Source organism: Notamacropus eugenii, chromosome 3, assembly GCF_028372415.1.
Source record: "Notamacropus eugenii isolate mMacEug1 chromosome 3, mMacEug1.pri_v2, whole genome shotgun sequence".
NCBI lineage: Eukaryota > Metazoa > Chordata > Mammalia > Diprotodontia > Macropodidae > Notamacropus > Notamacropus eugenii.
This window is the reverse complement of record NC_092874.1, coordinates 241,477,323-241,497,850: the sequence shown is the minus strand read 5'-3', so window position 1 is coordinate 241,497,850 and position 20,528 is coordinate 241,477,323. Positions and strand designations below refer to the sequence as shown.

Sequence of the window (20,528 nt, the reverse complement as noted above, 5' to 3'; positions counted from 1 at the left end):
ATATAATATACATATGTAGATAGATATGTAGATATAGTATCAGGTGCCCTTTTAATTGCCTCAGGCAATAGAACTAGGGGCAATAAGTAGACACTGAAGAGTAGCATCAGATATATTGTATGGAAAGACTTCCTAGCAATTGTGAAGTGGGCTTTTCAAGAAGGAATAGTTCCCCCATCACTGAATACATAAGGAATACTATAGAAGAAGGGATTGCTATTTTAGGTACAACAGAAGTCCTCTGAGTTACCCTCCACCTCTGAGATTCTATAAAATCACAAATTGTTTAAAGCATTAAAGTACATACATGTCAGATGTGATGTTTGAAGGGTCACAGGGCAAAATCCTGAAGATAATGGGTTGAGAGAACTATGTATCTAAATGAACATCACTACAAAATTTATCATGATCTAAAATCATTATTAAAATGAGATCTTAATAAGAGTTAATCATGTTGGTATTCTTAATTCCTGCATTCTAATTTGGAATTTTGTTTTGTTTTTCATGAAAAAATAATTGAATTGATTTTTCTTAAAAGTGCCATGCAAGGCATGTTTCAGGGAATTGGTACCCTCAAAATTACATGCATCTTACAATACAGTATTGTTTATAATTTCTATAAATCCTATTAATTGCACAATCTCTAGATTATATCAACTGAATTTATTTATTTTCTTTCATTTTATTCATTGACCCAACTGGAAGGGATGTTGGAGGTCACCTTCACTCCCCTTCTCCCCATTTCACAGATGAAGAAACTGAGGATGAGAGGCTTTGAGTGATCCCTGAATCTTCTCTTCTCCAGTCTAAACATTCCTAGTTCCTTCAACTGAGTCTCACAGGACATAGCCTCCAAACCCTTCAGCATCCTGGTTGTCTGGTGGATACCCTAAAACCTGTCAATACTCTTTTCAAACCCTGATACCCAGAACTGAATACAGTACTTGAGTGAGATGTACTTAACCAGGGCAAAGTACAGAAGGATTAACATCTCCCTAATTCCAGAAAATATGCCTCTTAATGCATTCCAAGAGAGTATTAGGGCTTTATTTGGCTGCCACATGATGCTGAATAATCATGTTGAGTTTGTGGTTCAATGAAACCCTGAGATCCTTTTCAGACAATCTGCAGCCTCCTCAGTCCTGTAGTTCTAAATATTTTCTTAGACTCACATATGACTTTAGATTTATCCTTACAGAATTTCGTCTTGTTAGAATGAACCTGACATTCGAGCTAGTCAAGCTTTCTGTATTTAAATTCTGTGATTCAATGAGTTATCTATTTCTCTCAGCTGCAAACCATCAGCAAACTTGACGAGAATACCATCTATCTCTTTATCCAAGTCAGTCCATCTCAAAATCCATCTCAAAAATGTTAAACATTTAATGTGGTTAAGTACAGATTGCTGGGGCACCCCACAGCAGACTTCCTGCCAAGCTTGAAACTCTAAATGACTACTCTTTGATTATAGCCTTTCAACCAGTTCTGAATCCATCTAATTGTAGTATCCTCTAAGTCAGAGGTGTCAAATGCACCCCAGATCACACTACACCCCAACTGAGACTGAAGCAGATTAAAATGTAATTGGAAAATATTAATATAATAAAACAATATGCAACCTATAAGGATCCTTATATATAATTTAATGATTCCCGTTTCTTTTTGAGCTTGAGAGAGCTCAAACTTGTCTCCAACTCTTGATCTTTTCCATAATAATTGCAAGAGCTATTTGATTGAAAGCTTTGCTAAAAATCTAGGCAAACTATACCCACAGCATTCCTGTCATCTGCTCTTTACCAGTTCTGCTTAACCTTCCTGTTCTCCACGGTTTTTCAAAATATCACTGAAAGTGACTCATCAAACATATCCACCAGTTCCGAGGATGTAATTCATCTGGGCAAAATTACTTGAATTCATCTAGGGCCACCAAATACTTTCTAGGTATCTCTTTACTTATGAGGGTATCAATTTCTTATTAGCCATTTTTGTTGTGTCATGTCAAGTCCTCTTTCTTGGCAGAGAAATCAGAAGCAAGAATCAAGTAACTCTGCATGCTCTCTGTTAGCAATTATCATTGGCCCATCCACCTCAAGCATCAATTCCATCCCTACTTTAATCCTCCTCTCCCCCCACAGCCTCTCTCAATTGCTCATTTTGAGTTACAGCGGTCCCAATGATCAGCCTACAGAAATGTGCCTTGCTAATTTGGTTTTGGTGAGTTCCCCATGCCTCTTCAGACAACTCCCATTTTTATACCTCTAGAATTATTACTTTAATATCTTCTGAATTTCATTCTTAAGAATTTCTCATAAATTGCAGAATTGTAATCTACGCCATCCTAACATATCCTTCCTCTGAAGCCACTGAAACCTTCTCTTCAAAAATCCCAGGTACATATTAGACTCAGATGCATATGCATATGCACCTTTTCCCTGCCTTATCACAAACCCTGAAAAGGAGTGGTAGTTACTCCCCCCCCCCCCTCAAATTCCCTCATTTCCATCTCAAGAAATTTCCATCTCAAGTTCCTCCTTGTTAATAAGAATCAGACCCAGTACAGAATTTCCCCTTACTGCTTTCTCCACCTTTTGAAAGATGAAATTATCATTAAATCATGTTAGATGGTTATTAGATGCTTAGTCCTTGGCAGAGGGAGCATTGTCCAGCAGACATACAAATAAGCAATGTTACACCATCCTATTATATTACACCTCTGTGCCAGGCTTGTGGTCAATTTCCTGAAATCCTTTTCTATTTCTTCATTTCTTATCAGATGTTCTGTAGTATGCTGATGACAAAATTGCTTCTACTTCTAAATGTTCTCAACCATGCTTCTCCACTCTGGTTCCAGATTTTCTCATATACACCTTCTTCTTTTACCTATCCTGTTCCTTTGGAATAAAGTATTCCCATCCACAGCCAAATTCCAGTCATGGGTTTCATCCTGCTAATCTTAATGATAACTATAAAAATCAAACTCTCTTTCTTATATTTGGACCTCTCCAAGGGTTGCTAACTGGAAATCTCTTTTAGACTCTTTCTGCATGACAACTAACTGTCCAAATCTCTTCAGGAATTAAGTTTTGCTAATTACTTTTCAGGGCTTCACCAGACTCCACCAATGATGCCAGTGTGAGAAGTACACAGCAGTTATATGGCTCAGATCCCAAGAACAAAGCTGAGTTTTTGTTCTTCTTCCAGACTAGTCTGAAGCCTGCAAAAAAAATAACCAAGTTAGGATTCCCAGACCGAAGAGGAGCCTGAGATTCTGCCAAGCTGAACCAGCAGAGTTTTCTGATTGGCTATCAGTACCTGAGTGTAGCAGGAGTCTACTAGAACTCCAACTAAGATAAACCCACAGACCTGTTGCCCAGACTCAAGAATGGAAGAGCTCACATGAACAGGGCTGCATTCAGACTTTGTGAGTCAAAGCTGAGAGGGCTGAAAACTTGCAGGTCTCTAGTTGTCAGACCTAGAGGCCTAAGGGCTACCCGAGTCTTTCCTTACCTGTCGCAGGTCTTTGGCTGGCCAAACCGGATAAACATGTGAGAGAAGAGACTTTCCAGAGTCAAACAAGGGTTAGGCTTTATTCAGGGTCTTGGTTACATGTGCAGGGGGAATTCTTCCTCAGGAGGGAGGAATCCTCCTCCCAAGGGGGCAAAGATCTTACAGTAAGAGATTGGAAATGGGAGTGGGAGAGGGGAGAGGGGAGAGGGGCCTTCTGTCCTCTAAGGGCCCCTCAGCACTAAGAGCGCCTTCAGGCTTTCCTGACCCTACTTAAGCTCTCCCACAGAATAGTTTGCACGTGAATACCGGGTGTGCTCTCAGCCTTTAGCTAGTAAACAACAGGTGTGCTCAGACCCCGGGCCAATCTCAAGGGTGGGATGCTCTCCCCAGCACGTATCCCACGGGGAAGAGGCAGAGACGCACGAGATAGCCCGTATCTCATGCCTCAATTCCCAGCTGTTCCCTGGGGGGCTTCATGAGAACTCTGAGGTTAGAAGTCCTCACTTTTACCTGCCCGAGACTGTCCACTTGAAACTGAGCTTACACCCCCAAAATCTAGTATTAGCTCTGTCTCTGAAATTCTATTGCAATATAATACTCACTATCCCAAGCAGCAACAGGACCAGCCCTGGTATCCCTATAAAAGTACTAGGAGGTCCACCTGAACTTAAGTCAAATTTGAGGGATGGATTAAGGATAAACAAAACAACAATAAAAAAAGAATCCCACCATTAAAAAGCTATTATGATAACAGGGACACTTAAGACAAAACCTGGAAGAAAAGGATCACTCTAAAACATCTACCAAAAAAAAAAAATCATAGAAAAACAGAGCTGAGGCACAAGTTCTATTTGAATTCCTGGAAGAGATAAAGCAAAAATTATTCTTTAAAGATCAGAAATATTTCTACAATTGAAATGAAAGTTATGGAATAAAGAATTGGAAAAGGAATTAAGGAGGTACAAAATCTTACCCAAGCAACAGACTCTGAAAATTAGAATGGACCAAATAAAAGTCAATTACTTCATAAAATAACAAAAAATATTTAAATGAAGTCAAAAGACTGGAAAAATAGGAGAAAATAAAACAACTGAACTGGAAAACAGATCTAGGAGAAAAAAATCTAAGAATCATTAGACTACCCGAATGCAAAAAAAAAAAGGTCTAGACACATTTCAAGACATCATAAAAGAAAATTGCTTAGGTCTCTTAGAAACAGAAGGCAAAATAGAAATAGAAGGAATCCACTAGTCACTTCCTGAAAGAAAACCCAAAATGAAATCTCCTAGGAACATCATAGCCCAAATCTAGAGTTTCTAGGCCAAAAAAAAGGATATTCCAAGCAGTCAGAAAGAAAGAATTCACATAGTAAAGAGCCATAGACACAATCACAAATGATTTAGTAGCCACCACTACAGAGGAGCAGAGAACTTGGAATAAAAAAGTTCCAGAGGACAATAGATATGCTTACAAGCAAGAATAACCTATCAATCAAAACTGAGTAAAAATGGATCTTTAATGAAATAGAGGGCTTTTAAGCATTGCTGATGAAAGGATCAGAGCTACATAGAAATTTTGAGTTCAAACACAAGAGTTGAAAAACATGAAAAGGTAAATATGAGAAAACAATTAGAAGGGAATAAAAGAGGATAAATTGTTCACATTTAATGTGGGGAGTTGATACATGTCCCCTCAGAACCCTATCATCATTGAGAGTCAAAGAAAAAGCCTAATTAGTCAGAGAGGATAGGAGTAATTGTTATATCTTAATGACCTTGAGACTATAAAGACAAGGGAAGAGGAAATGCGAGAGAGGGAGCAAAGGGAAGAAAGGATGAGAGAAATTTTCACATCATTAGGGCTCACAAAAAAGTCTATACAAACTAGGTATGGGGAAAGCAGATGATACTTGAACTCCCTTTTCATCTGAAATGGTCAAAGGAAGAAAGAATGTGCACATGTAGACAGAAATATTTCCTCCACCAGGGAAACAGGAAGGGAGAATGGAAAGGGGAGGGGGGAGATGGAGACAAGTGGGGAGAGAAAGAGGAAGGATAGGTTCAGTGAGGAATTAGTCCTAAACCAATCAAATTCTACCTAGATATGTCCCAAAAAGCATTTTTGTGGTGGTAAAGAACTAGAAACTGAGATGTACGCATCAGCTGGGGAATAGTTAAACAGCTATGGCATGTAAACGTGGTGGAAGAGAGTGCTATAAGAAATTATGGAAAGCGTAGTTTCTGAGAAATATATATATTATATATATATATATACATATATATGCAAATTGATACACAGTGAAGTGAGCAAAACCAGGAAAAGACAAAGAACTTCTCAAGACTTGATAAAGACCAATCATGATTCCAGATAATTCATGAGGAAACATACCATTCATACCCTTGACAGAGAGGTGATTGACTACAGGGTACAGAACCAGACACATCTTTTTCTGCACAAGACCAAAGCAGCAATTTGTTTTGCTTGACCATATATGTTTATGACAATGGTTCTGTTTCTTTTTCTTAATTGTGGGGAGAGAGAAGACTTATTTTTGCCAACTTAAAAAAAAATGTAATTTTAAAAGATGACAGGTCCACTAAAATTCTCTATTTATTGGGTTTTTTTAAACGCACAATAACAGTAGCCAAAATTTCAATGAGTGAGCCTATTTAACCTGGGATTACATGAAAAATTATAATTTTGTTTAGTATGCTTATATTCTAGATTTCCTGGAATTATCAGAGCAAAATTGTCAAAGACCTATCTCCCGGTATTTCAATCTATATTTCTATTGCACTTAAAGATTTACAAAACACTTCGCTCACAACAATTATGTGAAGTAAGTAAAGCTAAGTGTGTTGTCCGAATTTTACAGATGTTGAAGGTCAAAGAGACTCAACTCAGTTACTTAGCTAGAGGTGGAGCCAAGATTCAAACCCAGGGTTCTGCTGACCTGCTTACCTCATTCTCACGCTATGATAAAATGATTTTGCAACAATTCCCGTAGCTCTTTGCTCCTTTTATTATCCCTGTCCTTTTTTTAAAACGTACTCCTAGCCTTTTCCCCTTTGGGCTCCCTTCTTTCATGGTCTTCTTCAGCCACGAAGGACACACACACTTTGCCATTAAGAACAGCTCTTATATATAATCCCCTGTGATTTGCAAAGCATTTAACGCTAATTATCTCGTTAGAATCTCCCCACAGCCCCAGGGTGGTAGATGCTAGTATCCCCATTTAACAGATGAGTGATTTCAGAGTCGTGTCCAAGGTTACAACTCTCTATTTCTCTCTCTCTGTGTCTCTCTCTCACTGTCTGTCTCTGTCTCTGTCTCTGTCTGTCTCTGTCTCTCTCTCTCTGTGTCTCTCTCTCACTGTCTGTCTCTGTCTCTCTGTCTCTCTGTCTCTGTCTCTCTCACTCTCTGTCTCTGTCTCTCTGTTTCTCTCTCTATTTCTCTCTCTCTCTGTCTCTGTCTCTCACTCTCTGTCTCTGTCTCTCTGTCTCTCTCTCTATTTCTCTCTCTCTGTCTCTGTCTCTCTCTCTCTGTCTCTGTCTCTCTCACTCTCTGTCTCTGTCTCTCTGTTTCTCTCTCTATTTCTCTCTCTCTCTGTCTCTCTGTCTCTCTGTCTCTCTGTCTCTCTGTCTCTCTCTCTCTCTCTCTCTCTCTCTCTCTCTCTCTCTCTCTCTCTCTCTCTCTCTCTCTCTCTCTCTGTTTCACCGTCAGTCTTTCCCCTCCTCCACCCCTCCCAGCCACACTTTCAGTCTCTCGCTTCCTTCCTCCTCCCTTCTAGCCCGCGCAGGCGCTCTCCGCCTCGAAAGCACGCGCTCCGCGGGTCACATGATCGTCTGTCGGGCCACGCCTCCCACGCCTCACGTGACCACTGCCAGAGAAGAAAACGCTTGCTCCGAGCCGCCCGTCGGAGCTGCATCGTCTCTCTTTCCTCCTTTCCCCCCGAGTTCTCGGCTCCCCACGGTCCCCGGCGATGCGGCTCCGGGCCGCCCCTGCCTCAGGGCGCCCCCGGCGGGGCTGCGTCTTCCGGAGCCCGGCCCCGCTGGGGCTGCTGCTGCTGCTAGGCTCGTGTCTGGGCGGCTGGCTGCGGGGCGCGGAGGCGTCCGGCTCCCGGAGGCCCAATGTGGTCCTGATCCTCACGGACGACCAGGATGACCTGCTTGGCGGCATGGTAACTGCCCCCACGCGCACATTCCCTCCCGGGGCTCCCCAAACCTCCCCCCTCACCCCTGGCCCGAGTACGAGGAGCCGCCCCGCCCTCTCCTCCCTAGGCCCGAGCGTCCCTTTGGACCCCGGGCGTCTCCTGGCCTCCGCAGCCGGGCCTGGGCTCACATCGTCCTGGGGTAAAGTGCATCCCGGGGGGAGGAGCTGATGGCATGAGCCCGGGAGAAGCAGGTGCTGCTGGTCCCTCTTGCTTTGATTTTTTTTATTTGGTGGGGTTTTTTTAAAACTTATTTTCCATCCTTTTCTTTCCAGTCACCATCTGGGTCATCTTGATGTCAGTGTCAGTTGTTTAGAAATTAAGGAAGCATGGAGGGAGCGGGGGAAGAGAGAGAGAGAGAAATTAAGGAAGTGTGACTAAAATTAGTTGCACGGAGGACTTGACGGATTTAGCAGAAATAGTAATAATAACCAATATTCATACGCTAGTAAGTGTCAGAGGTGTTCCTGGGCATGCCTCTTAATCTCTGCTTCCGGTGTCCGCATCTGTAAAATGGGATTAACCATAGCCCCCACCTCCTCGGGGAGGGGGTTCGAATAAAACGAGGTAATACCTGTGAAGGACTATGTAAGTAGGTTTCAAACTTGCAACTTTCTGACCCTAAGTCCTGCACTCCATCCACTTCACTACTTTCATCTCCCACAGCAAAAACTAGTTATCCAGTCTTAGTGGTGCTGGGCCCTGGTCAGGCATTCCCATTAATGTTATTGGAGGCTTCTTTATTTCCCAGAATACTTATTTTGCTGGCTTATAGTCATGGCATTATAAACCATTAGAGGTCATCTATCCTAACAACTAAAAGAAAAAAAAGTGATCCCAGAGTTAAATTAGAACCCAATAATCTTACTAAACTTAGATTATTGTTTCTCATCATCACAGAATCCGAAGAGACCTGGCAGACCAGCTAATAAAAACCTGTTTGAGGCTTGAACAAGAATCTCCTCTAAAACTTAAGCAAGAAGTAGTTGGTTGGCCTTTGCTTGAAGACCTCTGGGATTCCCCCAAGGCAGATCATTCCACTTCGGACATACTCTTTGTAAATCTATGCTTCTACAAGTTGCACCTGCTGCTCCAGATTCTGCCCTCTGGGCCAAGCAGAACAAGTCTACTCTCCTTCAAATACTTGAAAACAGTAGAAAACTCCAGTTCCTTTAGCTGAAATTGACTTTGATTCCTTTAGCTGAAATTGACTTTGATACGTTTCACCATCCTCATGATTCTACTTTCTGATTTCCTCTTATTTTCTGTTACATTCTGGGCCCAAGAAAATATAGGCTACCTAAGCTTCTCTAGTTTTTCATCCTAAAAGTGACTAAATACCACATTTAGTACTACTGTAATTGTGATAGTCATCTACTCTGTGGTTTTCTTACCCTCACCCCTCAAGCCAGACTTGACTTTTAACTAGAAAACTTCTTTCATTTCCATTTCCCCCTACTTTGCCCCCCCCCCCCCCCCCCGCGTCCAATTGAAAACTGTTAAAATTTCTGCTTGAGGACTACTTTCAACCATCATTTTTCAAATTCCACCGACATTTGTCATTATACTTCTCTTTTCCTCAGTAAAATGAGTATGTTTTCTCACAACTATTACAACCAAGTAGAATTTTAATATGTGAAGTTTTGTAAAACTGTGTTACTGTTGTGAAAGGTTTATTATATATAATCCATAATCGCTTCTTAAAACTAGAATTTGATTACTCTTGACTTCCTTTGCACTGGTAAAAGGGAGACCTTGCTTATTCCTTCCTACTACTTGTTTTTTCACCATTCCTAAGCATTATTCTGGATAGGTTAGCTTTAGTGCATGGTAGTCTGCTTGTAGGGGATTTTCCACTGATTTTTAGTCATCTCCTTAAGACAGTTAAGGGGAGTTACTTATTGCTAGAGTCCCCAAGAAGTGTAGAGATAAGGGAGTGTATTCTATCAGATTATAATTTCACAGATGTAATTTTCAGTTGTTTTGTTTCTTCCATTTACATCATTGTAGTCTGTATTGTTTTCCAGATTCTGCTTAATGTCACTTTTCATCATTTCACATCTTCCATGCTTCTCTTCTCTCTATTTAGTAATGGCATTACAGAGTATAAATGCTCTAGTCATGTCTTAAGCATAATTTCAGTGCCTTTTTTTTCTTTGCAACACCTCTGTTAAAGGTATAGTACATATAAGTTCAGATCAAGGAGTTCACTGATGATGGCAAAGTTCATTTGTTCTGATAGTATAGAAGAAAGGTAATTGGCTTAGTCTTGGGTCCAGAACCAGCCTTCAGAATGGTGGGAACTGGACATAAGCACCAAAACTACTGATATTGCAGGATTGGGACAACCATTGTCAATGAAGTTTGACTTTTTCACATGTTTTTAGCAGCTCCATTTCACTCTTAGTGCAGTCTGGACCATAACCAACACTGCTTAAATAACATTTCTCCAGAATTCTGTGATTCTTGTAGTTATTTGTGTGTGATAATAAAACAAAACAATGAGTACAAAAAGAGCAGGGCATCAAGCCTCAAAGAAACAACTGTCTAGAGCTCTTTTTAAACTTAATGGCTAATAGGATTTTTTTAAATTAATAACTGCTTCTCTTACAGACTCCACTCAAAAAAACCAAGGCCCTGATTGCAGACATGGGAATGAGTTTCTCTAGTGCTGTAAGTTTTGAACCTAATATCATTTTTCTTTTTAACTAAAGTTCAAAGGAAAACTTTTCTATCATGCTGTGCTATCATTGGGAGAAAAGACTTTGTTAACTTAAGTATAGTATCTAGTCTTGGTTGTGACGAAGCAAGGATTGAATTTTGTCAATGACTTCAGGTTGAAAAGTTTTCCTGAAAGGAGAAAACTGTATTTCCTAAATCCCTTATAGCACACAACCCGGAAATAAAATGCAAATTAAATGTTAACCTAATGTGTCTTGAAAAATCAAACTAAATTTGAAGTTGTTACAATGCAGCATTTCTATTAGTTAATCTAGTCATGCTCTTAAACTAACTTCTCTCTCTCTCTCCCCTTCCCTTTCTTCCAAACAAAATAAATTCTAGGCATTTCATTGCCTGTATTTTTCATGTTATCTTCCTTCACCTACACTATGTTTTTGAGCAGCTGGCATCTAAATCACCTTCTTGGCTGTCTCAAATGATGGGATTTTCTCTCCTTCCACTGGAAAACTATTGGGCAATCTGGCAGACTTTACAAGTAGTTTTCATTGCTTCCTGAATTCATGTGTATTATAATCATAGCTTCTCTCCTGCTTAGTAACCAGTGGCCTAGCTACATTTGTGTCAAATTAGTTGGCTTACCTTTTGGTCGGAAATAAAGAAGTCTTCCATCTAGTACTTTTGATGCTTTTCCTATTTCTATTTAAATTGGCCTTTTAAGTACTGAGAATTGTTTGTAGGAATGGTCTCTTTGATCATTTGATTAAAAATTATCTTCTATCATTCTGAAACTTCAGTTTTCCAAGAACTACACTTAGTAGTAGCTAATTTTTGTCTAGAAGTAGAAATATGAAAAACCAGCTAGCCTTTAGTCTGTTCTGATTAATATGAATATTGTGGGGGATGAAGAAGCACTGATATCCCTTAAGTGAGTATTTAGAAGGAAATTTTGAATAAAGGGAGTCTGTGTCTGCTTTATGTAAGTATGGGACCATAAATGATAATTTCTTAAGAAAAATGTAATCAGTGCAAATACAGGCAAACTATGAATTCTGCACATAAGTTATTCATGTTCTATTATTCCAAATGAGTTATAAGTTCCATGAGAGTAAGAAGCTTTCTTTGTCTTAATTTTCACTAGATCCTACATAGACCTGCTGATATGGTAGTTTAATCTTTTTTTCTTTTACTGTAACATTTTTACCGTTTCATGGGCAATAATAGAAAACTTAGGGAAAGAACTGTTTTTGCCTTAGTTTCCTGAACTTAGAAATTAGTTATTCTGTAGTATCTTATTATTGAAAGACATATTTTTAAAATATGTTACATTAATCTTCTGTATTTTTTCTTTTGTCAAAAAAATGCAGCTTCAGACTGAAATCTTGTTGCTCTGACTTATCTTTTCTGTTCTCTTTGTAGTATGTTCCAAGTCCCCTTTGCTGCCCCAGCAGAGCCAGCATTCTGACAGGGAAGTACCCGCACAATCATCATGTTGTTAATAACACTTTGGAAGGAAACTGTAGCAGTAAGTTATGGCAGAAGATCCAAGAACCGTATACCTTCCCAGCAATCCTCAGGTCCATGTGTGGTTATCAGACATTTTTTGCTGGGAAGTACTTAAATGAGGTATGGAATATCCATATGTTGTCATAGGATGTACTATAATCTCCAGTTTCTCGTGTCTAACCCTAAATAAGCACTGCTTTTCATAGAAACACAAGACCTACTAAGTCTTTCCTTCTCTTTACAGTTGCTTCTGTTTCTCCATACATTCTTTGAGCCTTTTTTTTTTTTTTAACTTGAAGTCCTGTCTGTTAAGCGAAGTCTGGATGCCCTCCCTCTTTCCCTCACCCCCCCCCCCCCCACCTCAGCTCCCAAGGATTTGGATGGGTGTATGACTGTTAGCTGTATCAGTATCTTTCCTCATTCTCTCCAGTTTCATTGCTCTTTTCTGCGCCATGCACATATACTGTTAGGATTGTATCATTTTAATCTTACTCTAAATTGTAAAATTAACTTCAGCTGCCTAGATGACACTGTTGTTCTAAAAATATGTGCCAAAGTTAAGCACATGACAGCCTAGTCACTTTAGCTTTTGAAGCTTAAGCAACTAAACTATTAACACACTTTCTGTATCAAGTTAAGGCTAGTTTGGAAAGCATCAGATTTTCCCCTAACTTGACTCTGCTTTCAAGAGCACTTTGTGAAATATTATTTTCTCCATCATAACACAATCTCAGAATTTATGGTATTGAACTCAAGCTTTGACTTTTAGCCTAAAGACTGTGGAATGTAGGGGAGAAATGGTACCTCTGGAAGAACTGTTTATTTGACAAAGAGTGAAGTCACAAGTGTGAAGTAAGGCAGAAGGAAAGGCATTTCTTCACCCACTCTAATTATAATTAACCCATTGTTATCTAAGATAGAAATTTAAAGAATTTAAATTTTAGGGTGCAAAGGTTCTAGTTATCTTAGGTGAGCACTGTTTAAACCTTGCCAAATATAGTTTGTGTTATTCTATCAGTTTTACTTAAAAGTTAGGCAAAAAGAAATGAGTTATACCTTCACATCAGTCTAATTAGGGGTAAGTGAAGTAGTGGCTGTTTGTCCATCTCTCTGAAGGATAGGCTCCACACTTAGCAGATTAAGTCATATTGATGCTGCTTGAAATAGGATTACATTTTCTTCGGCTGCTTAGTAACAATGCCAAGTTCCTTATCCTAGCTACTTGTAACTGAGGGCTGTCTGATTTTTCTGTTTTCTTTTTAGTATGGAGCCCTGGATGCTGGAGGAATGGAGCATGTGCCTCCTGGATGGAGTTATTGGTATGCATTGGTAAGTGACCCGAATAGTCACAATCCTAAATTACCCTATAAGCAGAAAATATCCCCAAAATGTCCTTTAAGAAATTTTGTGTTATGTTCATGCTTCTCGAGATTTATTTTTACTTGGCTGTGCATAGACTGACTTTTTAGGTGATGGGTTACCACTTTATGTTTTTCCTTATCTACATTTCTAATCTTCCTGTTCTTACCCTAATCCCCTCCCAAAATCAGCCTTTCTCTTTTCATTGAAGTTTGAATCATTTAAGGTTTATTTGTCCAATCTCAAAAATGACTCCAGATTTCTGTTAAGCTTATGAATCACAATTTCAAAAATATACTTACAGAATTGTCTTGGGTAACTGCCTGTTCTTTTTACCTAGGAATAATGGAACCCATCCTAGTTTCAGAAGGCTTTCCGTTTCTTTGCAAATCTCACAACAATTTTTTTTCTAACCTTTTGGCAGGAGAAGAATTCTAAGTACTACAATTATACCCTTTCAATCAATGGGAAAGCACGGAAGCATGGTGAAAACTACAGTCTGGACTACCTGACAGATGTGCTGGTGAGGCCCTCCACTCGCTGCTCATTGTGGCTTTTGTCCATGATTTAGAACTCTGAGGGCTCAGAAGGCCTTTGACCTTTCTTGTTAACTTAGAACAAGTAGTGCTCATGCTATAGAAATCTGTTCTAATGTGTAACTAAGGCTTCTAGATGAAATTTAAAACCACATAGCTTACCATTATTTTAGTACTTTAAAGGGTACAAAGGTCTTTCTATCCAAGCCAAACTTGTTATATTCAAAATTTTAGTTCTGAACCCTTTTTTAAATTCAGAAAAATTTGTTTTGATGCAACAGCCTATCGCTGTAATACAATTAAACAAAACCAGTTGGTAATGATGGTGATGGTACAGGTAACTTTGCATTTTTCATAGCATACTGATTGTTGAAAAGAAAGGTGATATACCAGCAGTGACTTGCATGTGGTCTTTACCAAAATTATCCACATGAAGTGTATTTACTCCTCTTGTGTCACCCAATAAATTTTACCATGTTTTCCCTAAATTCTTCATATTCATTACTCCTTAAATACTAATTATTGCATTCATATTCCAGTTTCTTCAGCAGTTTGAGGGATTACTTTGACCAACCCATAAACCTTTTTGAAGGTTAACTTCCTTCACAAGGCCTTCAAAGAAGTTACATTTCACTTTCTAGACCAGAAGCATTTAACTTTTTTTTTTGATGGCACAGATCCTTTCTGAGAATGCTTTTAAATTATAAAAATATAGGATGAATAAACTAAACATTGAAATAGTTATCATGATAATTAAACTAATTTCTGGGCACCTTAGGGGGTCCATGGACTCCAGGTTAACCCCTGATAGAGATATCTGTTGTTTTTTGTTGAACTTCTATTCCAGTGCTGTATCATGACCCTCGCTTTTTTTTTCCTATGCCTTTGTCATGGTCTAGACTTTTCATCGCAAAGTTACTGCCAGGTGATGATTTTGCACAGGGGACCATCACAACTCATTAAGCTACTATTAGTTGCACTGGAGTTTATTTTAATTTAATTAGTAAAGGGAGTTCTTACAAAAGTGAAACATAGATTACCATAGACTCTGCAGTACATCAAAGCTTCAGTTCAGTGACATTTGAGACACTCTCCCAGATTATCCCAAAAACACTGTGAAATATTTCCAAACTTCCCTATCTCTAGAATTATCTTGATGGAGGAGGGGGAAAAGGTGAGGGAAACCTTGAATTGTATTGAATTGTGGATGAACACAGGGAAAGAAGTTAACTAGCTAGTAAGGTAGTTACTTCCTGAATACTTGGGACTATGTCTTCACAATAGCACAAATGTCTATGATAACGCAAATTAAATCTCTTGTATTGTGTAGGTGAAGTGGAATAGTTTAACGTACTAGTACTGAATATAATTTTTGGTGTTTTTTGGGGGGTTTTTTTTGCATTTGTTTTAATACAACAAATTGCAATAATGACTTCAATGACCTTTTTCTTTTCCTGAGTTGATGAAATATGTTCAAAGGTACATTGATAAAAGTTAATGCTAGAAGACAGTTCCTTTCCCCTTTAATCTTCTATATAATCAGGAACAGTAACCTCTAGTCAGTAAGGGAGAAAGTAACCTGGTTTCTATCCTTTTGTCATGTGATTGACAAGAATGTGTATCAGTAGGAGGTGGAAAATTGGAAGCATCTATTTCATTTTGTAAAAGTGGAGACTTTAAAAAGGGAAGGGATTAATACTTTATTTCAACTTATTTTTCAAATTGGGAGTATGGATAGTATTTAAGAGCAAATCATACTACTCTTCTCCTTAAACTATAGGTGTGTCCCAGAGCTTTATCCTAAGCCCCCTTTCCTATGTGCAGCCTAATCAGTTTTCGTGAGTTCAGTTAGCATCTCTGTGCTGACTTTTAGATCCAGCCCAGTGTTTTCTGCTGAGTTAAAGTCACTCATCAACTTCCTATTGGACATTTTCGATTGGATGGCCCATGGGCATTTCAAACTCAACATGCCCAAAATCTAAGTTAGCTTTTCTACCAAACTCAGCCTTTCTCCCTAACTTTCTTTATTACTGTTGAGAGCACCATTACAGGTAGCCATCCTCTACTCGCCCATTCTTCCAGTTCTTTGCCACGTGTTGCCTATTATACTGCCATACATGCTCACATCTATCACCTTCTGTCTTCCCAGAAGGCCTTCCTTCAAGCCCTCAACACCTCCTGCCTTCAATTTCCCTGCCTCAAGTTTCTTCCCTCTCTGATTCATCTTCATACAGTCACCAAAGTGATATTCCTGAAGTGTAGCTCTGAGCATGGTCACACCCTGTCCAAAAGCTGTACACTGTTGCCTCTAGTATAAAAAACAGGTGTCTCTGTTAGTAATTTTAAAACCCTTCACTCTGACTCCAGCTTGCCTTTCCAAGCTAATTACACATAAATCTTTCATACACACACACTGTAGTCTAACCACACTAGCCTACTTACTGCTAGCCACACATGATGTTCCATCTCGATGCCTAGCATATTCTTCCTTTATATTTGAATCTCTTGGAATCTCTGGTTTCTCTCAGAACTCAACTCAATTACTGCCACTTATGTGGCCCTCCCAAAACTACCTTGTATTCATTTTGTTACGTATTTATGTTGTTTCTTGGATAGAATGGAAACTCCTTGAAGGCAGGGACAATTTCACCTCTATCTTTGTATGCCTGGGGCTTAGCATGTTCCTGGCACATACTGGGTACTTAATAAGTGCTTATTGATTCATTGTATCCCACAGTATACTTGTTTTCAGGCATGGGCCATTAGTGAATTCCTTGAGGGATGGAATCTTGGACTATCCAGAATCTTTTGAACTCTGATAGTACCATCCATCCTATGCTTATTTAATGGATAGATGATTAAGAGATGTTACGTTTTATGTTTTTCAGGCTAATGTCTCTTTGGATTTCCTTGACTACAAGTCAAACTCCGAACCCTTCTTCATGATGATTTCTACTCCCGCACCTCATTCGCCTTGGATAGCTGCTCCCCAGTATCAGAAAAGCTTCCAAAATGTCAGTGCACCAAGAAACAGTAATTTTAACATCCATGGCAAGGTAAGGTCTCTACAGGTCTTTACTTAAAGTCCTGTTCTTGGTGGAACAATAGTTGTAGTGTGCTTGTTAACCTGGTTATTTTCCTTCGAGGCCTTAGAAAGTTAGGATAACTCTCTGTAATATATCTGAGTCAGAAGCATAGGTCAGAGCTTTGCTGTATATTTTTTTAAGAGTCTGTTCCATGAGCAAGCTAAAGTTGTGCAGAAATGTAACTTCCTGAATCCCGCACCACCCACTCTGCTCTAGTAAGGCAAAGTTCCTTGATCTTCACTCAGGTTTTATCAGGGTGACTTAAGTGCTGAGGTTATTCAGTCTGCCACTGATAAGCTAGCTTTATTCCTGGGAGTTTATGACCACTGGATAATTGTCTGATATGAAGTATAGACAGAAGAGTCAAAAGGGAGAGAAAAAAGTGAGTGAGTTTCTGGTGAGGAGTCACACCTTGAAGCCAAAAGAGAAGATTCTAGTGCTCGGTTTAGTGAACTTACTGTTACTAGCACCTCAAAATTAATTATGTGGTAAAATTAATTCTTAACTTTTTTAAAGTAAGGGACCATGAACATGAATAAGAGAAAGCCTTGACAAGTGAAAACTTAATTTCAGCTATTTGTCTCAATACTTTTTCTACTGAAAATTTTTTCCCACTCAGATTCATAAGATTATTATGAAGAAAATAAATGGTCAGTCTTTGAAAATGAAAATAAAAGTAATCCTGGAACAGTTCCAGGGTGATCCTGAATGGAGGATCCAAGAGGTTTCTTAATTTGGCTAAAATGCAAAAATTGTTGACATTCCCTCTCTCTGTTATTGTTTGCCATTGGTGGCATTTCTTTGGTGTTAACTTTTTTTCTTACTTTTAGAACAAGCATTGGCTCATTAGGCAAGCCAAGACGCCAATGACTAATTCTTCAATACAGTTTTTAGATGAAGCATTTAGGAAAAGGTAGGCATTCCTCCTTTATCTCTACCATAGTCGTGTTTCAGGAGCTCCCAAAACATTTACTCCCTGTATATTAGCCACTGCAGTTCCTTTGGGTGGTATTGAGGGAGTTGGGCATGATCCAGTCAAAACTCATCCATGGGTATGAACGGGTGTCTCAGAAGAGGCCATTGTTCAGGCACATTAGCTATTTAACCCATGCTTGGACTGACCTAGGTATAGCAGAATTATTAGATTGTATGACTTGTTAAAAGGTCAATTTAAGGCTTCTGGGTCAGGAATAATATCCCTAACCACATCGTCCCTGTCTTGAAGGAAGGCCCACCTGTTAAGAAGTTTAAGTGGCCTAAGTAAGATTTCTGTACCTAATATCGGGATAAAATATTTGCCCTTGAGGATTTTGGGTTTTTCAGTGATAACTCAAGCAAAAAAAAAAAAAAAAGGATGAATGTAAAAAAGACTTTCTTTTAATCCCAGGAGTATTTTAGATATAATGAGAATATTATAATTATTTCTATGTTAATCTGTGTTTATTGAATTACTGTCTATCTTCTTTATAACTCTCCCCTCTCCCTTCTGAGAGATGGTCTAAAATGATGCCAGATTGTAAAAGTCTGTTTTAAGTTAAAATAGTTCAGGGTCTAATAAAACTTCTGAAATTCAATAAAGCATTTAAAATTAGAATTAACTGATTTAGAAAAACAGTACAGAACAGCAGTCTTTTTAGTCAAAAATATTGATACTCTGAAATCAGTGATCACTAAAAATATTACCTCATCAATTATCTTCACATTCAGGTGGCAAACTCTGCTGTCAGTTGATGACCTAGTAGAGAAATTGGTAAGGAGGCTGGATTTCCATGGGGAGCTAAATGACACCTTCATATTTTATACATCAGACAATGGCTATCATACAGGTAAGGGACTGGTTTGGTCTCTCTCAAATCATTGTGTTTCTCTAATTTTTTGTCAAGTATCAGGCACTAAGGAGACCTGCCCCACCTTTAGAAGCTGAAAGACTAAGGGTACACAGAAGCAAATAGATAAAGGTTAATTGTACTAAGTGCAGCAGCAACTCCAAGGAAGAAGGGATCTTTGTAGAAGTAGTCAAGCCAGACTTGGTAGGGCTTGGGGAGGACATTCAAAGGATAGTTTGGATTTAGAAAGGCATTCTGAGAGGAGCATCAGGGGGAGGAGGGTCTTCTTGGCAGTAAAGATTTTCCTCTAAAGCTTTAGCGGAATCACTGAAATAAGAAAGTTTTGATACTAAAACAACAGCAGGAATTATCTTTGTCTTTTTCTCTTCCCCAACCTGAACTTTTAGATAGATCAGAGGGAAGGAAGAAGACTGACCCATCCAAAACATTGCTATTCAGGCAACTAGTGCCCAAAGCTTTCTTTGCCATTGTCATAAGACTCATCCATTGGGATGGATAAAGGAGATGGGCTAGGCTGTGAGTCTAGGATTTAAGATGTCAGTTGTTAACATTTTACTGACTGTACTCTACTCAGTTCCTCATCAGTAACATGGGGGTGATAATAATAGCACCTACCTTTCAAGGTTGTAAGGATCAAATAAGATGATAATTGTAAAGCACTTAGCCCAGTGCCTGGCACGTAATAAGTGGTATACAAATGTTTGCTATAGAGTTTTCACCATGCTATGGAAAATGTTGAGAAAGAAATGTCTGTTCATTTTAATGCAGAAGATCAAAAGTCAGCTTCCCTTTTATATAAATCATTTGATCTGGGAGAGCTAGAATAAAAGTGTTTCTCTTCTCTTAAAGGAATGAAATCAAGTGCTGCTAGAGTTTATTTAGGGTGTCCATCGTATCATATGTTTCTGTGTTTCAGGACAGTTCTCCTTGCCTATTGACAAACGACAGCTATATGAATTTGATATCAAAGTTCCATTACTGGTTCGAGGGCCTGGGATTAAGGCAAATCAGACAAATCAGGTGAGCTGATGAGTCTCGCAAAAGGCTTATTCCACATGAATGAACAGTGTGGAGGAGTTGTATCTTGGGGCCTGAGTTACACAGTGCCCATGAGTTCACATTTACGGCATACATCTGTTTTTTCCTTCCTTTCAAAGGTTTTACTTTGTCTTCAGAATTAGTATTCTTGGCATACACAATAAGTCTTCATGGCTCGTGTTTTCCTGCTACGTTAGCATAATGTTCTTATCCCAGTGTTGTTAAACTACTTTTTCCCTCTGGGTGCAGGATTTTCAGGCTTATTACCCTACATTCTTCAGATAGTGGCAAGCAGGTTCTCAGTAAAGTGAACCTATTATACATTGCAATTTAGCACTTGATGTTAGTTGATAGGATATAGTAGAAGGTTCACATCATCTGAGACTCTCCCATTAATTTTTCTTGGTAATTCCAAGATACTAAGCTGAAAGAAAAACAGGAAAAAAATAGGTCATCCAATCAACTTTGGTACACTTAGCTCTTCTCAGCAATACCAGGATCTAAGACAATTCCAAAAGACTCATGATGACTCTCACATTCCGAGAAAGAACTCTGGAATCTGAATGCATATTAAAGCATACAATTTGCTCGGGAAAAAAAAAAAACTTATTGCCAGAATTGATTCAAAAACACAATCTGAGTTTTAAACAGTCGTAGTCTAACCTTTGGGGTTTTCAGTGAAACCCTAGCTTTTTCACGGGAGGCATGTTTGTTCTTTAGCCCACTTTACCTCTTAAGCTGCTTTTTTCTCAGAAGGGAA

The 20,528-nt window shown here is 39.0% G+C and overlaps 1 protein-coding gene across 1 annotated transcript in view; it reads left to right on the top strand.

Annotated features, from left to right (window-relative positions):
- Window positions 1-7,384: 7,384 nt before the first annotated feature.
- The window catches only part of GNS (glucosamine (N-acetyl)-6-sulfatase), a 30,124-nt gene continuing 16,980 nt past the window's right edge, over window positions 7,385-20,528 (top strand). Inside the window, exons 1-9 of the mRNA XM_072655272.1 lie at window positions 7,385-7,687; window positions 10,331-10,390; window positions 11,816-12,022; window positions 13,166-13,231; window positions 13,686-13,784; window positions 16,686-16,853; window positions 17,714-17,796; window positions 18,591-18,709; window positions 19,647-19,750. Of these exons, the coding sequence (XP_072511373.1) occupies window positions 7,490-7,687; window positions 10,331-10,390; window positions 11,816-12,022; window positions 13,166-13,231; window positions 13,686-13,784; window positions 16,686-16,853; window positions 17,714-17,796; window positions 18,591-18,709; window positions 19,647-19,750 (1,104 nt within the window). The 5' untranslated portion in view covers window positions 7,385-7,489. The remainder of the gene's footprint in view (window positions 7,688-10,330; window positions 10,391-11,815; window positions 12,023-13,165; window positions 13,232-13,685; window positions 13,785-16,685; window positions 16,854-17,713; window positions 17,797-18,590; window positions 18,710-19,646; window positions 19,751-20,528) is intronic.